The 22,202-nt window shown below is 41.9% G+C and overlaps 2 protein-coding genes across 2 annotated transcripts; both read left to right on the forward strand.

The window, feature by feature from the left end:
* Positions 1-3,766: 3,766 nt before the first annotated feature.
* Positions 3,767-5,646, forward strand: LOC147114013 (C-X-C motif chemokine 13-like). The gene is made up of 4 exons (XM_085995521.1): positions 3,767-3,896; positions 4,039-4,168; positions 4,254-4,334; positions 4,990-5,646. Exons 1-4 carry the CDS (start codon positions 3,833-3,835, stop codon positions 5,003-5,005), a joined length of 291 nt encoding a protein of 96 aa, XP_085851647.1. The 5' UTR covers positions 3,767-3,832; the 3' UTR covers positions 5,006-5,646.
* Positions 5,647-10,083: 4,437 nt separating this feature from the next.
* Positions 10,084-12,160, forward strand: LOC147114014 (interleukin-8-like). The gene is made up of 4 exons (XM_085994056.1): positions 10,084-10,208; positions 10,402-10,531; positions 10,619-10,699; positions 11,930-12,160. Exons 1-4 carry the CDS (start codon positions 10,145-10,147, stop codon positions 11,955-11,957), a joined length of 303 nt encoding a protein of 100 aa, XP_085850182.1. The 5' UTR covers positions 10,084-10,144; the 3' UTR covers positions 11,958-12,160.
* Positions 12,161-22,202: the final 10,042 nt, after the last annotated feature.

Consider the following 22,202-nt stretch of genomic DNA (forward strand, 5'->3'; position numbering starts at 1 on the left):
CCGGTCATAAAAAAAATCATGGCTAGGCCTGTGACTTTATTTTATTCATTCTCATGATGTGGGCATCGCTGGCAAGGCTGTAATTTATTGCCCATCCCTGGTTGCTCTTGAGAAGATGGTAATTGAGTCCAGTGGCAGATTGCTTTGTCCTAGACGGTGTCAACCTGCTTGAGTGGTGCTGGAGCTGCACCCACCCAGGTGAGTGGTGAATATTCCACACACTCCTGACTTGAGCCTTGTAGATGGTGGAGAGGCTTTGAGGGGTCAGGGGTGAGCCACTCGTCAGAGTACCCGCTCTCTGCGCTGCTCTTGTAGTCACATTGGCCTGTAAATTCCGTTCCCTACGGGTGTGTACGCTGTGTACTCACCCGTAGGGCCAATGGAAGTGCCAGTTTTAGGCATGCACTGTGCATGTGCTGGAAACTGGAACTTCCGTTCTCTGAAGAAAGGGCTTCACAGCTCAAACGCCTGTGCCGGAGAGGCAGCGCGTACGCCTGGAACTTCCGTTTTTTTCATAGTTGCTGCAGTCCAGGTAAGTCAGAAACTGCTGCGCCTAGAAAAGCAGGTGCAAGGCCTACTTTTACCAGGCTAACAGTTGAAGTAAGTAAAAAAAAAACTTTTCCACTGATTTATCATTTTAAAATACTTTAAAGAAAGGTAAGTTTATTTTTAGCCCCGTTAAAAACTTTAATTTTTTAAAATTTAAAATAGTTAATTTATGTAATTTATAGTCATTTTAAAAATGTGATTTAAAAAAAAAAATTATTTGAAATTTTACTTATGTTTTGAGGCTGATCTCTATTCATAGATTTGACAGATCTTCCTGTCAAATCTATGAATGGAGATTCTCTGCTCTGATTGGCTCCCCATGGCCCACGTGATCCCAGGGACGCTGCAAACTACCTGCGCCCCTGGGATACGCGTGCCCTGCACACCGACAGCTTGAGGAGGCACAGCAGTGGAATTCTGCGCCTCCCGGGAGCCCTCCGGTCCAGACGCAGATTGTTCCAAATCGAAGCCCTCCACCCGTGGGAGGGCCGCGAGCAAAGTTTCTGGGCCATAGTTTATTTGGTTGGTCCTGTTAAACATCTGGCCAGTGGTGAACTCAAAGATATTGATGGTGCGGGACTTGACGATGAAGGTGCTATTGAAGGTCAGAGCAGGTGGTTGGGTATTTTCTTGTTTAAGATAGTCTTATCTGGCATTTATGTGGCATGAATGTTACCTGCTATTTGTCAACCCAGGATGTGTCAGAATAGGAGACAAATAATTTTGAAAGCATTTGGAAAGGCTCAGAAGGCATTTCAACCCATTTGCAGTCTTTGTCATGGCTGAAGGGGGAGGGAAATAAGAAGTGACAGGCAGCTGCTTGTTGATGTGAGTGCTTCTGACATCATTAGTCCCTGTCCCCTGGAAACTCGTCCACATTGCAGAAATGTGGGGGAAGAGAAAACAGTCTTAATAATTCTTTATAGTGCTAAAACTTGCCTTTTATAATGTTTTGTTACAATGGCAAAAGTAAATTTAGGCATGAGATGAAGAGGAATTTCTTCACCCAGAGAGTGGTGAACCTATGGAATTCTCTACCAAAGAAGGCAGTTGAGGCCAATTCATTAAATATATTCAAGAAGGAGTTAGATATATTTCTTAAGGCTAAAGGGATCAAGGGATATGGGGAGAAAGCAGGGACAGGGTACTGAATTTGGATGATCAGCCATGATCTCATTAAATAGCGGAACAGGCTCGAGGGGCCGAATGGCCTACTCCTGCTCCTATCTTCTATGTTTCTATATTGCTATGTCTGATGTAGATTTGATTACATAGTCACCAAATCATGCTGTTTCTAATGCTGGGAAACTCCTGTGAATACTTAGTCATGATATTGCTTCTCAACAATCTCTACATTATCTCTAAGCCAGAAGTTCAGTTTAGATTAGTCATATAGAGATGGACCTGGTATAAAATAATGATTGGCTTGAATGTTTTATTTTTAAATAGTTTATTCAACATTTTAGACCTGAAATTTTTGGGCCTGGTAAGAATGAACGAGAACACAAGTTGGGTAAGGGGTGGGGGGAAATTGGGGTGCAATCCAATTCCTGGATGACATTTCCCACCAGAAATCCCACTCGCTCTGCCTTTGCTGTGGCTAGGGGAAAGTATGCCTGTAAGATGTTGGAAACATGAAAGAATCCGTCCCAATTGGGAGCCACCAAGCTTTTTTCCTAACGGGAATCATTCCCAGAGTGATTGATTGATTGTTGCTTGGAAATCCTCAACTTTTTCAAACTCTTTATTTGTCTTTTGACCACAAGGCCCACTCCTGCAATAGAGTGGCAAGGTGCCAATTCAAAATTCCCCGCTCCAAGTGCAGCAGACTTCCAGGGTACCTGCCCTCTTTATATTAGTCACCCAATCTCTGGTATTTGGGAAGGGTCACATAGAGGCAGTCTGTCGGCCAAAAGCTCCACTTCAGCCATAGTTCTTAATAAGGAACTTCATTGACTTCTTTCTTGTAAAAGTTACTTGAAAAATAATTTTAAAAAATAATGGGGAAATTCCCACTTTGGATTCAAGCAATCAAAAATTAAAGCTAACAGTTAATCTTTTTAGTGATGGATGAGAATTGTTCAAAATCTTTAGACAGCTGACAGACTCAGCGAAATTCCTGTCTCCCTGGGCAAATTGGTTTTGTAACACTGAAGATAAGACACTAATGCAGTAATAGAGCTCTCAAACATCAGGAATACTACTGTAATATTCTGTTGCAGCATCCTTAGGAATAACGTCTGCATGCAGGTTTTTCAGCCATATCCAGGTACTGTTGCCTTGACCAGGTGATAGCATAACTCTTACTTAATTGCATAAGTTATAAACACACTTTCTTGCAAGCTTTCTCTGATCTACCTCCTCCTCTTGAATCTGCATATAGAGAGGATGCCCAGAGGAATCTCCTTAGCTCTTATACAGGGAGCACCCAATGTCAGTCCCCTGGGGAAATTGGCAGAGATAGCAGAAGGAGTACAGCTTTAAGAATCTCTGAGTAAATTCAGTTTTGGAAACAGCAAAACAGTAAAGCAGCATTGAAATCAGTGGAAACAAACACAGCAACTGCTGGCAACAAACAAACAAAGTACAAGTTCACTTTAAGGAAAAGGCCTCAACGTGGTGACTGTTCATCTCTTGTGGCACCCATTTCATAAGGATGCTAAGTGGAGCTTTTTTCAGGCACCACATTATGGGGCTATTAGCTCATTTGCATTTTTCACAGGGCCTTAATGAGCCTGGCACACAGCAGGTGCACAAGCTCGCAGTGCCACCGGTACTTCTGGCTCTCATTATAAAGCATGATGTACAACGGGCACCGAGCAGATCTCAGGCCTCAGCTCCCGATGATAAGGGGCACCAGCACCTGATGCACAGCAACACTATGGGCGCTAAACATTGTATTATCAGTCCCATGGTGATTTTGATATTTCTTAAATATAATAATTTACTGAGCTAATTTCACAGCAGCTATGTTATTTTATTTAGCATTTCTATAATTTTATCATGACAAAGTATTTCATTATTTTATTTTACTGCTCATTTTTAATTGCACTTTCTAGACAATTGTGATTTGGAATAAATTCTAATCACCAACTTTGTTGTATCTGCTAGTTCAAAAAAATGTTTTGCAATGAAAAATGCATTTCCCTTTTAATCTTGGTGTGTGTCGGTCACTTGATGTCACTACAACCCCATACACACTATATAAAGTTTCTCACTTCTTGCTTCTACGCATAAGAAGTATTTCACACCAAAGAGGAAGTAGGAGTGATTTGATAGAAAAATGGTCAGCAAAGCTTCAGTCACTGTTTTTTCAGTCATCGCTCTGTGTCTGGTATTTGCAGACGGTAAGATATTTACAATTATGGGATCTTTTTATTCTGAATTTAACAATAAAAATGGATTACAATACTGATATATTTTAACGCAACTGAGTTTGAGTTAAAAATTGTCAATGAAAGTTTAAGAGTCTACTGTTTCCTATTGTAGCTCTACCTCGCTTACCTAAACAGAGACGTTGCAGATGCATTACCCAAGTAGAAGAGTTACAACCGTCTATGAGAATCAACAATGTTAAAATTTTCTTTCAACACAGTCTGTGCCCGAACATTGAGATCATGTAAGTCACCATCTTTCTTATACTTATTAAGCAGATGTTAAGATGGAAGTAACTTTCAATTAATTGTGGTTTAATTTCCCCTTAGTGTCAACTTGCAAAATCGCAAAAGAATGTGCTTGAACCCTGCCTCAGAAGTAGGGAGGAGAATGATTAATGTTATGAGAAAGTAAGTATGTAATAAACACACTAAAGAGTAAACCGGAGAGGTTTAATACAAAGTGGGGTAGAGATACGCTCATTTACAGTAGTAATATCAGTGCAATCTAGGTGGATTTGGCCGAACCAACGTAAAAGATCGGGGAATTTTAAATGTGAGTTATGCTCAAAACCACTTATGTTCATGTTATCCACATTCTTTTACACTGGTTCAAGATTCAATTCACCCAAATCAGGCCCCGACCACAAAACTGTCCACACCCCCAGGACAAAACTGTGAGATTCCGCCGATTGTGCTCGTTCGGGAAGGTTCTTCAAATTGCGTTCATTTTCTTAAGCGCACAGGCGCTAGTGGGCAAGTTTTAATAGTTTTTTCAGATCAAAAAAATATTTAATGTATTAAGAAACTGACTAGTGTACACCAATGAAACTATTAAATGGTTCAGCATAGTTTTTTAAGTCATTTTCAGTTATTTTTAAATCGGGTTACTCGAGGACTGAACACCCTTATTAAAAATGCTTATTTTTGGAGATATTCAGCTGAATTAATAAAACTGTACCAGAAAACATGTTGTAAAAGTTAAAATGCATTCTATCATTGGAAATATGCTTTTCTTTCAATAAACTGCAATCCAACAAATACTGATGAAAATACTTCTTCACAGGAGAATGAGCCATTAAGTGACCATGCATGCAGAACAACGGAAAATCTTATATTGCTGGCCGAGTGGTACAAAGTTTTACAGAAATTTGAAATCCATCAGTTCATCATTAGATGCTTAAAAAAACATGGATTTATTATGTGCTTTGAATTCTTATTTTCACATTTAATAAACTGACCTGTCTGTAGCAAGAAGACAGAATAATCATTGCTTATTGACAACTCAGCATTCATTAAGTACACACGTGTAACAAAGATTAGCTGGCTCTTAAACTAATCGTAAAACCCCAATTTTTGTATTTTGTTAATTTTTATCAGCTATTGCAGTTTAGCTCTCATAATTATGCTGACACTGATTCTGATACAAATAAGCTATTTTAGATCATTAGATACAATAAAATAACTTGTTATAATTATAAGCCTCAGAATAATCAACAACATTCTAGCTGTTTTTGTTGATTTAGTATCCAAGAGCTTTCTAGTTTTGAATTTTCCTGCTTTTATATGTCACTGTACAAGGCATGCTTTCACCTTTGGAATCAGTGTTACTTTTATATTATGCCAGTTTATATGACATTCATGTAAGAGAATAAATTCTGTAACTTTTGGAGTTATTGAGATGTTTGCATTGTATTAAATGGAGCATTTATAATATTGATAATTGTTTGGTTTGATTTCTTTAATTTAATACACAATTGTATTATTTTTACAACCAAATGTGACAAATGCAGGATTCATTAATATGCTTTCTCAATTTAAATAAAATGATGTTACATATCCTTTTATTTTCAATTTTCAATTGTATTGAGTCCATACAGAACATAACAGGCATAGTTTGAATTAGCAAAAGGAACAAGAAAATGAAAGGAGAAGGAATCTTGCAGATTACTGGTAAAAAGCCATTTCTGGTAGAGTTACAAAAGCAAAATACTGCAGATGCTGGAAATCTGAAATAAAAACAGAAAGTGCTGGAAATCTGAAATAAAAACAGAAAGTGCTGGAAATACTCAGCAGGTCAGGCAGCATCTGTGGAGAGAGAAACAGAGTTAACGTTTCAGGTCGATGACCTTTCGTCAGTTCTGAACAAGTGATCCTACTTCTCTAAAAATTACTTAGCGAACATTAGTGAACATTTCAGAAAACACCAATATGTGAGAAACTCATGCAAAATTATGAAGGAGGAGGGAAATACCTACAATCAAAAGGTGAGTTCTTAACACTCAGGGGCAGATCTGGCATTGATAACATTAATGAAGGGCAAGATTTCAAAGTATCACCAAAACAGTATTAGAAATTAGTAACACAGAGGGAGTGAAATTCAACTTTAATGGGGGTGCAAAATGGGCAGTAGCGAATCGGCCGCCCATTATACACCCCACCTGATCTTTTGTCCATTGATTTCAATGGAAAAGAAAATCAGGCAGGGTATATAATGGGCAGCAGGTTAGCTGCTGCTCACTTTGATTTCCTGCCGAAGTTGAATTTTACCCCAAGAGTGGTTTTCTTTATCTGAGAGCATGCAGACACCAGTATGAGGGGTGGAAGAAACCAGACCAAGAATGCAAAGGAAATAGGAGGTGTGTAACTTGCAAAATAAATCACCCCAGGAACACATCTACCAAAACGGAGACAGCTACCCGAGCATCTCAGAAGAAGAATACATGATGAGAATTCGGCTCAACAGAAACAACTGATTCAAAAAATGGATAGTTAATCCTTTGGACTGCACTAAACGTGACACTCAAGGTCATTGCTGGCCTCAATGTTTATGCCACAGGGTCCTTCCAGGCAGCCATAGGGTACATCAGCAGAGTCTACTGATTTTCTGTGCTCACCAGCTACCCTATGGAATACTTAAATGTGAAGAATAAGTATACAAATGATATGTGATCCTTTCTTGAAAATAATAAATATCAATGCATATTTTCTAGAGTTATGTGTGAGGTTTCAATACAAAGGCAATCAAATGTGACACAGCTCTTTGAAGGAGAAAAATGGAGAATTGGTTCCACAGGTTAAGGACTATTCAGTGCAGTAGATCATTGCTGGAACATAAGGGCAGGAGCAGACCATTCAGCCCCTCAAACCTGTTCCGCCATTCAATTAGATCATGATTGATCTGTACCTCAACTCCATTTAACTGCCTTTGCTCTATATCTCTTGATACGCTTAACGAATTAAAATCTATCTATCTCAGTCTGGAAAATTTCAATTGGCCCAGCATCTACAGTCTTTTGGGAAGAGAATTCCACATTTCTACCACCCTTTCTGTGAAGAAGTGCTCCCTGATTTCACTCCTGAATGGCCTAGTTCTAATTTTAAGATTCTGCCCCTTGTTCTGGATTCCCCCTCCAGAGGAAATAGCTTCTCTGTATCCACTCTTATCCTTTTATCCTTTTAAAGACATTGATTAGATCACCCTCAACCTTCTAAACTGAAGGGAATACAAATCAGGTTTATGTAAACTGTCTTCATCATTTAACCCCCAGTATAATTCTGGTGAATCTATGCTGTTCTCCTTCCAAGGCCAATATATCTTTCCTGAGGTTCAGTATCCAAAAATGAACACAGTACTCCAGGTGGGGCCTGAACAAGGCTCCGTACAACTGAAGCATCACTTTCTCACTTTTGTGCTCCAATTTCGTAGAGGCTAATATTCCATTAGCCTTTTTGATTACTTTTTGTACCTGTACACTAGCTTTAAATGATTTGTGTACATGGACACCAAAATCCCTATGCCGCTCCGAGTCTCTCACTATGAAGAAAACATTCTGATTTGTCTTTCTCAGATCCAAAGTGGATGACCTCCACATTGAATTCCATCTGCCATAGTTTTTGCCCATATATTAAATATATATATATACATCACCAAAGAACCAACTCCCTCCTCAATATATGCCTGTGCTGTACCAGCCTTTATGTGAAAACAGATTTGCTATGGTCATGAAGGACACTTGGTCTACTGTTCCATCTTTCCTCCTTCGCCCACTACCAGCAGTAACTCTTCAGCACCAGAGCTCTGTGACTAACCCAATGCTTTCTCCTGAAAACCACAAATAAAATCTCACATGTATCTGTGCTGCTGTGTGTTTAAAGCGACAGGTTTCGATGATTGATAATGCTCTGAGGGCTGGTCTTCCAATTCAGTTCAAGAACAATTGGTTTCTCCTTGCTATATGAAAAAAGCAGATGGTACATTGTGAGTAATAATGTATTTAGGTACTGCATTGTCATTACATGCACTAGTATGTGCTTCAATGTGTTGGACACATTGATGCAACCTATTATACAGACCATATAATATCTGAACAATGTGCTACACACCATGGGTTCTTTGCTTTCTTCCAAGTACTGATGATCCCACTCCTACAGGCTACTCCTTCTGAGCAACTCGACAATAGTTTCCCGATAAAGAATGAGCTGTTTCATGTATCAGGCTTCCTTTTGGCATCAATCTATTTCTCACTAACATTGCACACTTCACAGTTGGATGATCAAACTTTGATGTTGTACCAGTTAAGTATCTTGTTAGCTTATTGAGAAGCATTTTTGAGCTGTTTTGAGCCTATTTTGTTGTACCTGCTAATGAATGTGCATTCTTAGGAATCGCCTATCTCTGAAATTTTCTTAGTGGACGGAAATTTCAATGCGATAAATGGGAGAAATGTCTATTTTCAAACAGAGGAGAATACGGTCCTAAATGTTCATTCGCCCCTCAAGAAAATAAAGCTGCCAGTGTATGTTTTATGTATGATATTCATAAACGGTATTAAATCAAACTCAAAGAAGACACTCACAGTGGAACTAAGGAAATTGGGTTAGTGAAAGCGTAGTAACTGGAGTGAGAGGATAGATGCATATTCACGTGGGTTATTGGATGCCAAGAGGTTTATATTTTGCTTTATAATTTTCATAGAGAGACATTTATTTGTGCCTTTAATTCCTTTTTGCTTAAATGTCTTTAATCTTTAGCAAATGGGCAAATCTAGGCATTTCAATGTTTTAAAATTTTAATTATATGTATTATTACAATTTATCCAACTGAAAAGCACATTAAATGCTGTTTATGTAATCATTATAAGGGTTTTGAACTTTTTAACCTGCCGTTCTACTGCACGGTTTTGAGTTTCTGTTGCAGCAGATCTCCATTGCCCCCTGGCGGTCAGAGCCAGATTGCCATCTCTAAATCTTACAATTCAAACGTGATCTACATTTCTGAGAGTCTTCTTTCAAAAAGATGAATGTAATTACATTATGCACAAGCACTAAAAATGGAATCATAATTTTAACCAAGCCGTAAACAATTGTTAAAGGGTGTGTAAGTGAACACAGCCAATCATAAACTCAGAAAACATATTTTGTTCTGTTCTATTAATTTATGTTTATACATTTTTTAACTAAAAGCCTGTACTTCATTTCAATTTTGTTTTTGAAACAGTTATTTTCAAAGGACATGTAATTTATAGATGTCAAAATTAGTATTTAACAGATTTAATAAGAAGGCTATTGCATTCCAAAGCCCACCAGATTCATTTTCTGGAACAGCTGGTGTAAACTCTTCCTTGCTGACATAGAATAAGAGCTGGAGTTCAAACTTTAACACTATACTGTTTTTCAAAGTTCATAAAATTTAAATGAGCATACATCACACAGCATATATCCATAGTAAAGTGTGGCACAGACAGTTTTAAAAAAATTGAATGTTAAATTCCATAATCTAATGACAAACTTAAAGCTATGTTTATACAGTTTTATAAATCATATGAGTGTCCATTTCATCTTTCAGTTTTTCCTTGGGTTGGAACTTAAGCATTACAATTAAGATTGAACTAAACTCATAACTAACCTCATAATGTTAACTTATTTAATTGGTTTCCTTCAAGTAACACTGAATTTAATAATCACTTAATCAATATTCATTTTAAACTTTCCTCTTTCCCAGTAATGGAGGTAGTTTTGATTTGATGGTAGAATTTCCATTTCAAAAATGAAATTTCCCCCACTGTACATTTCCAATTACGTAAGTATTTGATGTTACCCAATTGTCTTGGCAAATATAACCACACAGCCTATATAAAGAGGCTTTATCTACTGGGTTTCAGACACTTTACCAAAAGCATCTAAAGCTAAAGAGGAAGTAGGAGGGATTTGACAAAAAAATGGCCAGCAAAGTGTTACTCAGTGTGTTGTCAGTCATTGCTCTATGTCTGGCATTTGCAGAGGGTAAGATATCTGCTATGGATTTAACTTATGTATTCTGCTTTGTTATTTTTTATTCTGAATATAGTTCTGATAAACATGAAACTAGACTATAACTTCAGAATGGAAGAAATTACTGTTACATAAGATGAATGTTGATGGTTTGCAAATGGTACTGGGTGTAAATATCTAATACCTTTTTTATTTGCTTTTGCAGCCCAACCTCGCCTGCCTAACCAGAGTCGTTGCAAATGCATTGAGACAATAAACGTGTTACATCCTTCAATGAAAATGAGAAATGTTAAAATCTTGTTGAAACAGAATTTTTGTGAAAATGTGGAGATCATGTAAGTCATCATTTATCTATTCCACCACAAAACTCATTCGAGATGAAAGAAAACTTTAATTAATTAACCTTTTCTCTCACTTTACAGTGTCACCTTGCAAAGTGGTAAAAGAAAGTGTTTGAACCCTGAGTCCGAAATTGGAAAGAATATTATTAACTTCATGGAGAGGTAAATACAATACTCACTCTCTTATTTAACATCTTAAAGCTTCTTGTAGACGCTCCTTATAAAATTTATGTTGGCACCGAATTGTTCATTTTCTCCCAGTTTGTAGCTAGCAGCATCATTATTTCTAGGAAAGGCTGTAAGAGTTTATCTTGTTTCTGACTTGACAACATACACAGAGTTTAATGAAAGTTAAATAATGGCCCGGAATTTGCAGTCAGCGGTGAAGCAACAGCACACGCCGCTGACCTTGAAGAAAGCTGTCCACAAAGAACTAGCGATCTTTGTGGCATGAATTTCAGCTCTCCCGACATTAGTTTGAGTCTGGCGCCAAATCTCCAGCGTTCAGCAACAGTAATATGATCAAGCAGGCTAAGTAACCAATCACATTTTTAAAAATTCTCGCAGACACAAACCAGAAATTAAAATGCTGAGATTATAATTTACTTTTTATAAATTTTACAGAGAGCAAAATAAAGATTGGAGTATACACATAGGTTTAAGGTAGAAGCTGAAATATCATAAACAAAAATTATATTAAAAATGTATTTCTTATCATATTAATGGAAACATTTGACAAATATAAAATTAGTTTTTCAGGGCCAGAACTGTTGTTGAGCAGGCAATACGCCGTTACAGCTCTTTCAACAAGGCTTAACTTTTGGGGGGTTTTTTAGCGGCGATATTCCAGCGTATTAGGGGATGTTTTCGTCAGGAACTATATTTCACTGTGATTTGAATTGATCACTGGCTCTGGGGAGTTCCACAGCACACCTTGTGGAGGAGCAGGGAATGACTGACGGCAGCTTCTGAATTTCCATGTTTATCTACACATACACTGACTCCAGAAGTTGCTGTCACTTTCAGAGGAGTAATGATGACGAACACTGACAGTTTCACCGTCATTACCATCACAAAATCTGGGCAATGTTGTTCTATATATGCACTAATTTTAAAAACTGCGCTTTATAATCAGGACATAATTGTTTACTTGTACAACACAAAAGAAAATCAGTGCAGATATTCTAACGTATACTTGTAGAGGGACCAGCAACTTATCCATAGACACCTCGACATGATTCTTCTAACCAACTGGTGATGATAAGTTGTCCAAAAAATGTCCTTGGATTCAAAGATTAAAATTAGGATTAAATAGGAAAATATGTTTTTAGAAAACTAAAAGTTTCATTTACATGACAACCTTTCTTTACTGCTCAATAATTATCTCTACAGCATAAAGAAAACTACAAAAAAGAACTGACTTTACCAAGTGAACAATGCTGAACACAGAACAGATTCTGCAGAATTTAGTTGGACGGACCATTATTCTCTCTCGTATATAGGATTATAAAAGCTGGCAATGTTTTAAAAAGATTTACAGTTTTTAAGCTAATCAGATAAAATTTACAATTATGGTCTCAAGATTGTAGATCTCACAATTAGTAAATAAAGCTATCTGGAACATCTTGTCTAAGAATATTTTCTTCTAGATGATTTAAGATTCCTTAAGTATATTCATTAGAAAACAAATTAATTATGCTGATATTTTCTGATAAAAAAGCTATTTTAGATGGTTGTCAATGATATTATTATTTGTTATAGCAAGCAGGCATCAATTCAGTGTCAAAATTCAATCTATTTTTACTGATTTTGTTATCACAAGAGGTTTCCTCTGTTGAATGTTCCTGAGATATATATATATATATAATAAATCACTGTGTACTGTCAACTTGCCGTTTATTGAATTAATTATATCAAGTCAATCATATTAATGGAAAATAAGAGAAAACATATTTGTTATAACTTTTGAAAAAACGATGGCAATTCAATAATTGATATATTAGTGCAATTTTGTGTTTTAATATTCAGTGATTGCATTGTTTCCATGTGTTAAATTGATTTGTGATCATTCAGCAACCAACATTTGAATTGAATGATGAGCACAATACTGAAATTACATTTTATATGTCAAATGTAGTATTGTTTAATGTGTTCACCAATTAAATAAATTGCTTATCACACAATAGTGTATTTTAATAAGAATTAATCCATATACAGTAGAACAAATATGGTGCAGAATGCATAAAAAGGGGAAAACTATTAAATAAAATAATTAAATGCTAGAAATTTGAAAGCCACCAAGACGTGCATCTTTTGCAGTCTTGAGTTATATATGGGGTGTCTATGCAATCCCCCTTCAACAGGGAATGAGTGGTCTTAGCAGAGAAATCATCACAACTACAGGCATATGTGACATTAATTGGTTGGGGTGGTGTTGGAAATGCTCTCAAATAGGGTAAATAAAAGCAGGAATATAAATGGCTTCCCTTTCTGTGTTCTGTGAATTTCCCACGGGCTGATGGCTATCAGGCACACATGTAGAGTAGAACATGAGGTATCCATCTTCACTTACACACTAGATTTCTCTTTTAACTATTAATGAACAAATTTTCTTTTACGGGGAATGGTTTAATCTAATATGCCGTACAAGAGCTCCTGGCAATTCGGAAGTGAAAATAAAAGGAGAGCTGAAGCAGGCCAACGATAAAAATTGAGCTGCGAGATGTTGGCTGGGGGAGATTAAAGAAAAACATCCATAATCAATGAGTCACACCTCCTCCTGTTTTACCTTAGAATGGGAAAAAAAATCTTCATTGGAGCGTGAAATTCTAAGGGATTTCAAGCTTATATCTAACATTAATATTGGCCCAGAAATTCATGTCGGGGGCTTCCTGCGGGTGCAAGCCCCCGACCTACACTTACATAGCGCGCCGACAGTTGAGGCCTGGGCCTGCGTGGATTTCCTGTCTGTGGCCCGTTCCAGCTCCCGGCGCGCTGTGCTTGCGTGACCCAGCGCCGTACTTAGTGCGATGCGTCAGCTGGGATCACGTGAGCACTGGGCAACCAATCGGAGGAGGGGAAAGTCCATTCATGAGTTTGACAGAAAGAACTGTCAAACTCATGAAAACTCCGGGCGCCCAAAACAGTACATAACCTTAAAACACATTTTTTTTAAATCACACTATTTAAATCAACTATAAATAACATTAAATAACCATTTTAAACAATAATTTAAATTTTTGAAAAAAATAATTTTATAAAAAATCGGAGCTAAAAATACACTTACCTTACTGTAAAGTATTTAAAAATAATAAACCTGTGGAAAAAATGTTCTAATTTTAATTAATTGACCACTTACCTTTTAAGATGAAGTCCTTACGTCTGCTTTTTTAATGTGTAAAAAGTGGAGGCCTTCACGCACGGGCAAACCTGTCAAAAAAAAGGAAGTTCAACATGCACGAGCTGCCTCATACGTCGCACGCGTTTCACCTCTTAACCCCTGCTTTCAGGGGACTGGAAGTGCCGTTTTCCCGCGCATGTGCTGTGCATGCAAGAAACCGGCACTTCCATCGGGTCCACGCGTGGGTACCCCGTGCGTACTCACGCGTTGGGACCCGAATTACTGGGCCAATATTCCTCTCTGACCAAGTAACTGTATGAAGTGAGACACTTTTGTAACTCAGTACAATTAATGACCGTGGTTAGCAGAAGAGTTACGATACTTGTGTACGCACTTTCCTTTTACTACAGCTTCTGAGGAACTAAAACAAATTAGGCAGACGTTTGTCTTTTTCTTTTCAAATTATATTTTGCAACCTTGTTCTTTTATATGGCCTTTAATTGGCCAGAAAAAGCAATAATCCTGAGGATTGGGAGCAGTTTAGGATTCAATAAAGGAGGACAAAGGGATTAATTAAGAAAGGGAAAATAGAATATGAGAGTAAGCTTGCAGGGAACATAAAAACTGACTGTAAAAACTTTTATAGATATGAGAAGAGAAAAAGATTGGTGAAGTCAAGCGTAGGTCCCTTGCAGTCAGAATCAGGGGAATTTATAATGGGGAACAAAGAAATGGCAGACCAACTAAATACATATTTTGGTTCTGTCTTCACAAAGGAGGACACAAATAACCTCCCAGAGATGCCGGGGAACATAGGGTCTGATGAAAAGGTGGAACTGAAAGAAATCAGTATTTGTAGGGAAATGGTGTTAGGAAAATTGATGGGACTGAAGGCCGATAAATCCCCAGGGCCTGATAATCTACATCCCAGGGTACTTAAGGAAGTGGCCCTAGAAATAGTAAATGCATTGCTGGTCATCTTCCAGAACTCGATAGACTCTGGAACATTACCCATGGATTGGAGGGTAGCTAATGGTACCCCACTATTCAAAAAAGGTGGTAGAGGAAAAAGCAGGGAATTATAGACCGGTAAGCCTGACAGTGGGGAAAATGCTAGAGTCCATTATAAAAGATGTAATAGCAGAGCACTTGGAAAGCAGTGACTGGATTGGACAAAGTCAACATGGATTTACAAAAGGTAAATCATGCTTGACTATTTTACTGGAATTTTTTGAGGATGTAACTGGTAAAATAGATAAGGGAGAACCAGTGGATGTGGTGTATTTGGACTTTCAGAAGGCTTTCGATAAGGTCCCGCATAAGAGATTAGCATGCATAATTAAGGCACATGGGATTGGGGGCAAGGTATTGACTTGCATAGAGAACTGGTTGGCGGACAGAAAGCAAAGAGTTGAAATAAACGGGTCATTTTCCGAGTGGCAGGCAGTGACTAGTGGGGTACCGCAAGGATCGGTCCTAGGACCCCAGCTGTTCACAATATATATTAATGATCTGGACGAGGGAATTGGATGTAATATCTCCAAATTTGCAGATGACACAAAGCTGGGTGGGAGGGTATGCTGTGAGGAGGATGTCGTGAAACTCCAGTACGATTTGGACAGGTTGGGTGACTGGGCAGAAACATGGCAAATGCACTATAATGCGGATAAATGTGAGGTTATCCACTTTGGTGGCAAAAACAGGAAGGCAGATTATTATTTGAATGGCAATAGATTGGGAGAAGGGGAAGTGCAAAGAGACCTGGGTGTTCTTGTGCACCAGTCGCTGAAGGTAAGCATGCAGGTGCAGCAGGCGGTTAAGAAGGCAAATGGTATGTTGGCCTTCGTATCAAGAGGGTTTGAGTACAGGAACAAGGAGGTCTTGCTGCAGTTGTACAGGGCCTTGGTAAGACTGCACCTTGAGTATTGTGTGCAGTTTTGGTCGCTTTACCTGAGGAAGGACGTTCTTGCCATGGAAGGAGTGCAGCGAAGATTCACCAGGCTGATACCTGGGATGGCAGGAATGACGTATAAGGAGAGATTGTGTCGATTGGGCTTGTACTCGCTGGAGTTTAGAAGATTGAGAGGGGATCTCATCGAAACCTATAAAATTCTGTCAGGCCTGGACAGGCTAGATGCAGGAAAGATGTTTCTGATGGCTGGGGAGTCCAGAACCAGGGGTCATAGTCTAAGGATAAGGGGTAAGCCATTTAGGACTGAAATGAGGAGGAATGTCTTCACCCAGAGAGTGGTGAACCTGTGGAATTCTCTGCCACAGAGGGCAGTGGAGGCCAGTTCATTAAATATATTCAAGAAAGAGTTGGATATATTTCTTAAGGCTAAAGGGATCAAGGGATATGGGGAGAAGGCAGGGACAGGGTACTGAATTTGGATGATCAGCCATGATCTCATTGAATGGCAGAGCAGGCTCGAAGGGCCGAATGGCCTACTCCTGCTCCTATCTTCTATGTTTCTATGATGCAAAAGCAAAATACTGCGGATGCTGAAAATCTGAAATAAAAAAATAAAATACTGGAAATACTCAGCAGCTCAGGCAGCATCTGTGGAGAGAAACATAAGAAATAGGAGCAGGAATAGGCCATTTGGCCCTTCAAGCCTGCTCTGCCATTCAATAAGATCATGGCTGATCTGCTATATCTCATCTCCACTTTCCTGCACTATCCCCATATCCCTTGATTCCCTTAATATTCAAAAATCTATCGATCTTGGTCTTGAATATACTCAACAACTGAGCCTCCACAGCTCTCTTGGGTAGAGAATTCCAAAGATTCACCAGCCTTTGAGTGAAGAAATTTCTCCTCATCTCAGTCCTAAATGGCCGACCCCTTATTCTGAGACTGTGACCCCTGGTTCTAGACTCCCCAGCCAGGGGAAACATCTTTCCTGTATCTACCCTGTCAAGCCCTGTAAGAATTTTGTATGTTTCAATGAGATCACCTCTCATTCTTCTAAACTCTAGAGAATATAGGCCGAGTCTACTCAATCTCTCCTCATAGGACAATCCCCTCATCCCAGGAACCAGTCTGGTGAACCTTTGTTGCACTCCCTCTATGGCAAGTATATCCTTCCTTAGGTAAGGAGACAAAAACTGTACACAATACTCCAGGTGTGGTCTCACCAGGGCCCTATATAATTGCAGTAAGACGTCTTTACTCTTATACTCAAATCCTCTTGTAATAAAGGCTAACATATCATTTGCTTTCCTAATTGCTTTCTGTACCTGCATGTTAACTTTCAGTTATCTGTGTACAAGGACACTCAAGTCCCTCTGAACACCAACATTTCCCAATCTCTCACCACTTAATAAATACTCTGCTTTTCTATTTTTCCTACCAAAGTGGATAACTTCACATTTCTCCACATTATATTCCATTTGCCATGTTCTTGCCCACTCACTTAGTCTGACTATATCCCGATGAAGCCTCCTTGCATCATCCTCACAACTTACATTCCCACCCAGCTTTGTATCATCAGCAAACTTGGATATATTACATTTGGTCCTCTCATCCAAATCATTGATGTAGATTGCGAATAGCTGAGGCCCAAGCACTGATCCTTCCAGTACCCCGCTAGTTACAGCCTGCCAACCCAATAATTACTCATTTATTCCTACTCTCTGTTTTCTGTCCGTTAACCAATCCTCAATCCATGCTAGTATATTACCCCCAATCCCATGAGCCCTAATTTTGTTTAATAACCTCTTGTGTGCCACCTTATCGAATGCCTTCTGAAAATCCAACTACACCACATCCACTGGTTCCTCCTTATCTATTCTATTGGTTACCTCAAAAAACTCTAACAGATTTGTCAAACATGATTTCCCTTTTATAAATCCGTGTTGACTCTGCCCAATCCTATTATTATTTTCTAAGTGCCCTGTTACCACGTCCTTAATAATAGATTCTAGCATTTTCCCCGCTACTGATGTCAGGCTAACTGGTCTGTAGTTCCCTGTTTTCTCTCTCCCTCCTTTCTTAAATAGTGGGGTTACATTTGCTACCTTCCAATCCATGGGAACATTCCCGAATCTATGGAATTTTGGAAAATGACAACCAATGCATCCACTAGCTCTATAGCCAACTCTTTCAAACCCTAGGATGTAGGCCATCAGGTCCAGAGGATTTATCAGCTTTCAGTCCCATTAATTTCTCCAGTACTATTTTTTTACTATTACTAATTTCTTTCAGTTCCTCATTCTCGCTGGAGCTTTGGTTCTGTAGGAATTGACGAATTCCTACGAATAACTGAGATCGACACAGGAGAACAACGAAACAGGTCTTTACTCAACGGAGATGCCACAAGGACTGACTGGGCAGTCACGTGGTTTGCGACGTGACGTCATCGCGTTTGCCCGCATTTTCCCGCGCTCTTAAAGGGGCCACACCCCGTACATGCAAACTCTATATACAAAACACAGTAATGCCTAACACAATGGTACAGGCTTAGGCTGGTGTTAGAACATCGTTAAAGAGAATTATATACAGTTAGCCAGAGTCATTCAGTGGTTCTGCCACATGCGCCCCCCCAGAATTCGCTTTAACGGACAAAGTCAAACGGTGAGGGGGTCTGACGAGCCTGTCAGAACGACTCCTGTACTCTCGAGGCAGAGGCTGCAGGGCAGCTGGCGGTCTGGCGGGCGGTCGCACTTGGTCTGCCATAACGACGGTGGGTGGCCGACCCCGTCTCGGCGGTTGTACTGTCTCGACAGGGCGGTCGAGGTCCAAATGTGCTGGCTTTAAGCAATCGACCAAAATGACCACCGACATCTACCGTGAAGGTTTTGTCCCCTGCTTCCAACACGCGGAAGGGACCGGTATATGGGGCCTTGAGCGGATCCCTATGTGCGTCATGGCGAATAAAAACGTACTCAGCCTTGTGAAGCTCTGTGGGAACGTGTGACCTCTGCAGCCCGTGGTGCGAAGTGGGCACCGGTGCGAAACATCTGGCTGCCTCTTGGTGACTAGCAAGCTGGGCAGACGCGGACCATGGCTCCATCGATATTGGTAGGAAGTCCCCTGGGACTCGCAGCGGCTGACCATACACGAGATCCGCAGATGAAGAGTGAAGGTCTTCTTTGGGGGCCGTGCAAAGGCCCAACAGGACCCACGGTAGCTTGTCTGCCCATCCAGCGTCCTGGAGGCTGGCCCTCAGGGCGGCTTTCATTGAGCGGTGGAAGCGTTCGCAGAGGCCATTCGCCTGTGGGTGGTAGGCTGTGGTGCGGTGTAATTTGACACCGAGTCCTTGGGCCACTGCATTCCAGATTTCGGAGGAAAACTGCGGTCCCCTGTCCGACGAACTATCTGCGGGCACTCCGAAACGGGCGATCCAGGAGGAAATGAACGCCCTGGCCACGTCCGCCAAAGTAGTGGATGACAGGAGAACCGCCTCTGGCCATCTGGTGGTGCGGTCAACCATGGTCAGGATGTGTGAAAAACCATGGGAGGGTGGGAGTGGTCCTACCAGGTCCACGTTGATATAGTCAAAACGTCGCTCCGGAACTGTGAAGGCGGCCAATGGAGCTTTGATGTGGCGCTGTACCTTTGCCTTTTGGCAGACCACGCAGGTGTTGGCCCAGTCGCGGACATCCTTATGCATGCCATGCCATACAAATTTCGCCGACATCAGTTTCTGAGAGGCCTTCATTCCAGGGTGTGACAACCCATGTATGGCATCAAACACTTTGCAGCGCCAGACGACCGGCACGACAGGGCGAGGATCCTGTACGGAGACGTCACACAACAGCGTGGTACCTGCCGCATGGAACTTGACGTCGGCCAACTGGAGGCCGGTGATGGCCGTTCTGTAAGCTTGGACTTCCGGGTCTGAGGCTTGGTCCGCTGCCATGAGGGCATAGTCGATGCCCAAATGAACCGTATTGATGACCGCGTGGGAGAGGCAGTCTGCCACCAGGTTGTCCTTACCGGCCACGTGCCGTATATCCATGGTGAATTCGGATATGTAGGTCAGTTGACGCTGCTGTCGGGCTGACCACGGTTCGGCGGTCTTGGGCATTGCAAAGGTCAGCGGCTTATGGTCCACAGAGGTGGTGAAAGGACGTCCTTCCAGAAGGAACCAAAAATGGCAGATGGCCAGAAAAAGGGCGAGCAAATCCCGGTCAAACGTGTTGTATGCTCTCTCATTCTGCCGTAGTTGACGGCTGAAGAATGCCAACGGCTGCCACGTCCCGTTCACCCACTGCTGTTGCACGGCACCGACTGCGTAGTCCGATGCGTCGGTGGTGAGGGTGATGGTGGCTCCTGGCAGCAGGTGCGCCAGCATAGTCACGTTGGCTAAGGCGCTTTTGGTATCGGCGAACGCTTGGGCCATATCATCCGTCCAGTCTACCGGGTTCTTGCCAGTCTTGCCCTTGAGGGCCTCGTACAGGGGCCGCATGAGTAGTGCCGCCTTAGGCACGAAACGGTGGTAAAAATTCACCATGTCTAGGAATTCCTGCAGGGCCTTTATGTTCTGCGGGCGTGGCAAGGATGTCACCGCCTCTACCTTCGAAGGTAAAGGAACTGCTCCCTCTGAGGTGATGCGATGCCCCAGGAAGTCAATTTGGTGCAGGCCAAACTGACACTTGGCCGGGTTGATAACTAGGCCGTGTTGGCTGAGGCGTCGAAAAAGGGTGCGTAGGTGACAGGTATGTTCTTCCTTGGTAGGACTGGCAATTAGAATATCGTCCAGGTAGACGAAGAGGAACTTGAGGTCCCGCAGCACAGAGTCCATCAGGCGTTGGAAAGCTTGGGCGGCATTCTTTAACCCAAACGGCATCCGTAAAAACTCGAAGAGGCCGAATGGGGTGATGACTGCGGTCTTCTGGACGTCCTGTGGATGAACTGGGGCCTGGTGGTAGCCTCGGACGAGGTCGACTTTTGAGAAAATGGTGTTCCCTGCCAAATGAGCAGAGAAATCCTGGATATGGGGAATCGGGTACCGATCAGGAGTGGTGGCGTTGTTTAGTCGTCGATAGTCGCCGCATGGCCACCATCCGCCGCCAGGCTTCGGGACGATATGGAGGGGTGAAGACCAGGAACTATTCGACCGGCGAACAATCCCTAACTGTTCCATGGTGGCGAACTCCACCTTTGCGACCGCCAGCTTGCCAGGTTCCAGGCGCCGGGCCCACGCGTAGACCGGGGGGCCGCTGGTGGTGATGTGGTGTTCCACACCATGTTTCGTGGCTGTGGAGGAGAACGTGGGTCTTGTCAGGTCGGGGAATTCGCTGAGCAGGCAAGCAAACTCATCAGGAGTCGGGAACGCACAGGAGACGGTGCGTGACGTAGTGTTACTGCGATAACACAGAAGAGAATTAAAAGTGGTTGCGTTGATCAGCTGCCGGTTCCGAACGTCGACCAGGAGGCTGTTGGCGCACAGGAAATCCGCGCCAAGGAGGGGCTGGGAAACTTTGGCCGTAACAAACTCCCAGTGAAAACGTTGCCCCCCGAGGCACAACTCCACTCGCCGTCTGCCAAAGGTCCGAATTGTGCCGCCATTGGCCGCTTCAAGGGCAGGGCCGTGATTCCCCATCTGCACATCGAGGGCGGACGCGGGTAAAATGCTACACTGCGCTCCGGTGTCGCACAGAAAACGACGACCGGAGAGGGTATCGGTGATGAACAGCAATTTTCCCGCGTTGCCGATCGCCATCGTGGCCGCGGGTTGCCCGTTAGACTCATTCCTTGGTGGTCGCAGTGTCCGATGATACTGGTCTTTTTTGGGGGGAAAACTGCAGGGAGGGCGGCAATGCTTCGCCTTTGCGCCGAACTAGCGTGGTAGAAACACAGCCCAGCAGGCTGACGAGCTGGGGCGGCATCTGCGGGGGATGGGTGCCTCGTGGCGGCGCAGTACTGCCGATTAAAGCAAAAATTTTGTCAGCCTCCGCTGCGAATGTTGCGCAGTCTTCAGTTTCAGATCTGGCCAAGGCAGTTTGCACCTGTTCAGGCAGTTGGCTGAGGAAAATTTCGCGGAATAGGAAACATTCCTGTTCTGAGCCCAGGAGTGTGAGCATTTGCCTCATCAACTCTGAAGGCTTGGAGTCCCCGAGCCCGGGCATAGCGAGTAATCGACGGGCGCGCTCCGCTTTTGTGAGCCCGAAAACTTGCAGTAACCGCGCTTTGAGGGTTTTATACTTGCGCTCCATTGGGGGGTTTTCGAGGAGGCTGACGATCCGAGAGGCGGTAGAGCTGTCGAGTGCAGAGACCACGTAAAGATACTTGGTCTGATCCGCATCGATGTTCCTCAGGGCGAACTGGGCCTCAACCTGAATAAACCACGAGGGCGCTTGCTGCTCCCAGAACTGCGG

Source organism: Somniosus microcephalus, chromosome 8 (genome assembly GCF_052327205.1).
Source record: "Somniosus microcephalus isolate GS21.2 chromosome 8, FLI_Smic_1.0, whole genome shotgun sequence".
Taxonomy (NCBI): domain Eukaryota; kingdom Metazoa; phylum Chordata; class Chondrichthyes; order Squaliformes; family Somniosidae; genus Somniosus; species Somniosus microcephalus.

Coding starts and splice junctions, on each gene's coding strand:
- LOC147114013 (XM_085995521.1), top strand. CDS start 3,833: ATGGTCAGCAAAGCTTCAGTCACTGTTTTTTCAGTCATCGCTCTGTGT. Junction 3,897..4,038: donor GTGTCTGGTATTTGCAGACG/GTAAGATATTTA, acceptor TTCCTATTGTAG/CTCTACCTCGCTTACCTAAA. Junction 4,169..4,253: donor TGCCCGAACATTGAGATCAT/GTAAGTCACCAT, acceptor ATTTCCCCTTAG/TGTCAACTTGCAAAATCGCA.
- LOC147114014 (XM_085994056.1), top strand. CDS start 10,145: ATGGCCAGCAAAGTGTTACTCAGTGTGTTGTCAGTCATTGCTCTATGT. Junction 10,532..10,618: donor TGTGAAAATGTGGAGATCAT/GTAAGTCATCAT, acceptor CTCACTTTACAG/TGTCACCTTGCAAAGTGGTA. Junction 10,700..11,929: donor ATTATTAACTTCATGGAGAG/GTAAATACAATA, acceptor TTATCTCTACAG/CATAAAGAAAACTACAAAAA.